General features: G+C 36.8%; 1 protein-coding gene across 1 annotated transcript; it reads left to right on the top strand.

Annotated features, from left to right (window-relative positions):
* Positions 1–1,244: 1,244 nt before the first annotated feature.
* LOC110098027 lies at positions 1,245–3,731 on the top strand. Its single transcript, XM_020824726.2, has 3 exons — positions 1,245–1,515; positions 1,598–1,957; positions 2,756–3,731. The coding sequence occupies exons 1-3, from the start codon at positions 1,402–1,404 to the stop codon at positions 3,548–3,550; spliced, it is 1,269 nt and encodes a 422-aa protein (XP_020680385.1). The 5' UTR covers positions 1,245–1,401; the 3' UTR covers positions 3,551–3,731.
* The last annotated feature ends 1,420 nt before the right edge of the window (positions 3,732–5,151 follow it).

Here is a 5,151-nt window from a genome sequence, read left to right as displayed (position 1 = left end):
TATTTCCTACAGTTTTTGAGGAAAAACTGTTGTTTACTGCAAATTTCTGCTATGTTTTTCATTATTTTGGACTGTTTTCTATCAAATTGGTATCAGAGCACGTCGATCTAAAGAATATTAATGGCCGGAATATCTAGATTCTGAGAATTCCAAGGTCCACTTTTCAAATATGCACGTCGATCTATATTTAAATTTTGCATGCTGATAAATTTAGAAAACATGTATTAAGAATAATAGGTGCAAATTTATGTAAAAGCCCAAAACATATAATATTTTTGTGATATTTTGCTGAATTAGTAATTTGTAAATGAGTTTATTGAAATATTAGCAATAAGAGAACACATACATATACCCAATTGAACTATGACTCCCACAACATGCCTACAAATAACTATCTTTTTAAATTTAAATTGTAATATGCGGTTTACTAAAAAATTCTCCCCCTACTTTATTTAAAAACTAAATAAAATAAAATTTATTTTAAATTGGGTTACTAATTCCTTATAAGTAAATTTCGTTTGAATTATTTGAATTTTATGAAATTTTAAACTTTTATATTTTATCTGAATTTAAGATATAAGTGATTCGCTCTAAAATTTATTGGCATTTTTTTTTTTAAATAAGATCCCCGCGCTGATGGATATTATTTATTAAAATATCTTATTTATGAAATGTAATTAAGATGATGGTGAGATTATGGCTATGAGTGCTTAAATTTACTTTGTCATACTATGTAAAGCATGCATAGGGCTTACGCTTTGCATAACAAACTTCTCCTATCGCACTAAGAAAAACAGGCACGGGTTCCGCTTGTCGTGTCGAATACATCGCAATTGGTATCTTGGAGATTTTTAAGTTTTATGACTATTTGCACATGAGATATGTGATGAGACAAAAGATGATGATAAGATTATGACTATGGTGAAAGAGGGAAGGGAGAGAATTTAATAATTTTTATTAAAATTTTTATGAATTAAATTATATCATATTTTTTTTAACTTTTGAATCACACATTATATTTGTAAATTTCACTCAAAATCTGGACCTCCGAATGCTACTCCCAATTTTCTTCATTCTTTGGAAAACTTGCATCCACCAGTCCAGCCTCCAAATGCCCACGTTCCACGTGGCAATCATTCGAAACCTCTGCCACGCCTTTTCATAGTTTTCGACCAATCACATTCGTCCTCCGCGTCACGCTTTCGCTACTCATTCCTTCCACGGTCCGACCTTCCTCGTTCCAGATCCTTCTCCTTCTATTAAAAAGAAATTTCTTCAGAAAATCAAAGCATTCTATTCTTCATCTGCCTCTCTCCCCAATTCTTCCAAATCTTTTAAATTTGAAGAGGAATCCATACAATTGCTTTTGTATATATTAAAATTGATCGGATTTATATTGCGATGGCGGTCGAATTTCGTACTTTTGCCGGATTTCTCCTCCTCTGCTGGATCGGAGCCGCGAGCGCTCTAATCGGCTCCGAAACCCTAGCACCTCCGGTACCAAAAGCAATCTCGGTAAGCAAAAACGATTCATTAACCTTTTTTTTTTGTAGTAAATTGTTTGAGGCCCTGATTTTGTTGGTTGGGTTTGATAAAGGATTTGAGGGATTCAATCGTGAAGGGGCTAGGGTTCCAGGGTGCGGAGGATTTCAAAGTATCCGGTTTCGATGTAAGGGACGCTCTCGTGGGGCACTCGGTAGCGTACGAATTTGATATAGAAGTAGACAAGAAGGTGGTGCCGTTCAAACTTTTGGAGGATGTGAACCGCTGGGACTTTGTTGATCTTCCTATATTCCGGCCGCCACCACCTGCGGACAGTGGCGATGAAGAGAAGGCATTGGCGGAGATGAAGAGCCGTCGGGAGGGGGTGGTTGCACCGGTGCTGCCGCCCTTCCAGATTGCGGGGCCGATGGAGCTGTGGATTCAGGATGCGGATGATATGAGGCTCGCCTTGCCGGTAAGAATTTCTTTCCTGTTTTATTTTCTTAAACGGCAGTTGATTTTTTATTAACTTGGTCTCAGTGGTTGATATTTGACAATTTTTGCAAGTTATTATTGATCGTTTCTTGTGAATTTTGTGGCTCTATAGGTTGTTCTGATCAGCAAATTAGAAAATTTGATTTCGTGAATCCATTATGTTTAATTGAAATTATTCTAACAGAATTTGATTACTTTTAAACGGGAGATTGGTAATTTGGATTGAATTTCTTTCAATTTGCAGCTACCTTTTTTTGAATTTAACCTATACATAAAAAATACTACCTGTACTAGCGTATAGGATTTCTGAAGCCTCTAGGAAAATTCCCACCTAATATATTTAATATAAATATATGCCCTTCTTTTTTTCTTTTTTTTTGGGACATTTAGGCCATTTAAGGCAAACTCACACACACAACGCATACACATAGACTCGAATCCTGGACCTCTTAGTTGGAAGCCTAAGCTCTCAACCAATAGGCCAAGGAGAGTTGTGTATATATGCCCTTCTTTCTCTGCAATTTTTTTCTTAAAAGTAGCATTTTGAGCTAGTTGAGAAGTATATTGGATATTTGAGATTTTATTGTGGTAACGTTCAGATTGATAATATATGCTTGATCCAAACTTGGAAAATTTTTTTTTTCTTTTTTCAGAAAGTTTATGAGACTCTCTGGTAGATACATGAAGATTATGCTCCCAAAATATACACACATTTAAATCAACTAAAAATTACGCTAAGAAGGTGATTTTTTTTTTTCATTTGTTGTTACCACTGCAGCATGATGTTGATGCTGGAACCCTCAGGAAGGTTCTTCTCTCCGATGGAGCAGCAGTAACAATAAAAGGCGCTCGCTCTGTAAGCTTGAGGCACCCTCTTGAGCTTCCCCTCCCCCTTAACCGGACAAACCTCCATGATGGCAGCCATGTTGCGTCTGGCCTCCTGAACATAGCCGAGGCCCTCCGAAGCTCTGCCCGCTCCTCCGACCAACCACTCGTCTCTCTTCGCATCATTGGCCCCTCATCCCTCACATCCTCTACTTCCACTTCTCCCAAAAACAAGCTCAAGCTAAAGCGCCTTTCTCCCGGCCTAGTTGAGCTGTCCTCCTCCCGCGCAGTTCCTGCATCCCCTGAAGATTTGAACTTGTCTAAAGGCAGAAAACTCTGGCCTTTCACCTCATTGAATGGCTCGGCCTCCAACCTTAGAGGGTTCGAAGAACTACTTTCTTCAGTCCTTGGCAAAAAGGGATTTGAGAATGGCAAGTTCAGGCTGCTGAAGGCAGATGTATCAGCGCAGACTTACATGAAGATGAGCTTCGCTGTGGAGAAGAAGCTTGCCGATGGAGATGCGGATTGGTCGCGGTTCCCATCTTGGAAGACGAAGCCTGAGAAAGCAACAGCGCACTTTGAAGTGTTGGCTCGGGTGGAAGGAGGAAGGAAGGTGGTGCCGGAGAGAATCATGGAGGTTCAGCCTGCGCATATTGAAGATAGTGTGATTGATAGTGTGCAGACCGGGAACATCTCCATGACCCAGCTGCCACTCTTGTTCCCACCACCGAGCTTCTTCACCCTTTAATCCGGCATAGAATTTTGGTTGAAAAATTGTTGCTCTCTGTTTAAAAAGAGAGACAGAGAGAGAACGATACTGTGAAATCTTCAAAGGCAAGCAATAAATTGCTAAAAAGTTTATATGCATTGCTGTTATGTGAAAGTTGGAGGAAACAATTGTGTATAAGTTGAATGGTGTTGAGTAGTAAGTCATTATGAATGGCTTAGGTTTCGTTTGGGACAACTTTATTGTTGCTTTCTAAAATAATTTTTTAGTTTAATAATTTCTTGAACTAAAAAATTGATTTCAAATGCAATAAAGAAGCTGTCTCAAAGGAAGCCTTAATGTTCTAGCAAAAGCGATAGAGTTTTATATTTTTGATAATCAGTCATTGAATTTTCTTTTGTGGAGATAAGCGCATTGGAATGTTGTATTTAGGTTGTAATTTTGTCAGATTACTACACATTGAAGTGGAAACTTTTGAAAGGAAAACTTTCTATTATTACTATATGTTCTATATATATATATATATATATATATATATTGTTTTAGTTTTCATTTTTTTACACCATTTTATCTCTTTAGGTGTTTGGTTTTAATGTGATTAATAATCAATTGAAATTACTTTTCATGAAAAGGATATGTTTCACGTATAATTGCACCACTTAAATATAATGAAAGATTACAATACATGTTTGTTGAAGTAATGAAAGATTAAAAAAAAAAAAAAGTTTGTTGAAGTAATGTTGTGATCATGTGGCACTTTTTTAATGAAGGATTTTTTTTTTTCCATTTTGTTTGTCCTCAATCAAACATGCATCAAAAGTAATAATTTCATCTACTAATACACTAAATGAGAATTTAACTCTTAACAAGACAGTGGAGAAAATTGATACGTGTAGATGCTTCATGTAGTGGGATAAAAATTTGATGTTGTTGTTGCATACACTTGAAAGAAAAAATTAAAAACCAAATGCCCATCTTGAACCATTTCATGTGAGCTTGATAAACCATACTTCCTAACGCATCAAAACTAGGGCTATCAAATGCAGGTCTCGGGTCGGGTTCGAGTCCGTTATGCCGAGGCAAACTTATAATCATTCATGTATAATTATGAAAGCAATAAATAAATCTATTCTGATGCCTAATATTGATTAAAATAAGTAGTCATAAAAATTGTATTTAGTTTGATATCATATCCATAGACATAATGAATATTTTATTAAGACAGTATTGAGTCTATAGCCTGGGTGTAATACATTAAGATTGAAAGAACATCTATGTTCAAACATTATGACAATAATATAGAATTATTTCTAATAAATTCAATAGATTAACAAGCATCTAACCTTCCACACAAAACTAACTCTAAAACTCAATGTAAATCTTGCGAGAGAGAGAGAGAGAGAGAGAGAGAGAGAGGGACAAAGAGAGAGAAGGAGAGAGAGAGAGAGAACAAGAAAGAGTACGGGAGTGCAAGAGATCTAGAGAGAGAGAGAGAGAGAGTGAGAGAGAAGGGAGAGAGCAAGAGAGAGAGAGCGAGAGAGAGAGAGAGAGAGAGAGAGAGAGAGCAAGATTGAGCAAGGGAGTGAAAGAGAGAGAGAGAGGTAGAGAGAGAGAGAGAGCAA

Source organism: Dendrobium catenatum, unplaced genomic scaffold, assembly GCF_001605985.2.
Source record: "Dendrobium catenatum unplaced genomic scaffold, ASM160598v2 fragScaff_scaffold_726, whole genome shotgun sequence".
NCBI classification, from domain to species: domain Eukaryota; kingdom Viridiplantae; phylum Streptophyta; class Magnoliopsida; order Asparagales; family Orchidaceae; genus Dendrobium; species Dendrobium catenatum.
This window is presented reverse-complemented; position numbering and strand designations above follow the sequence as displayed.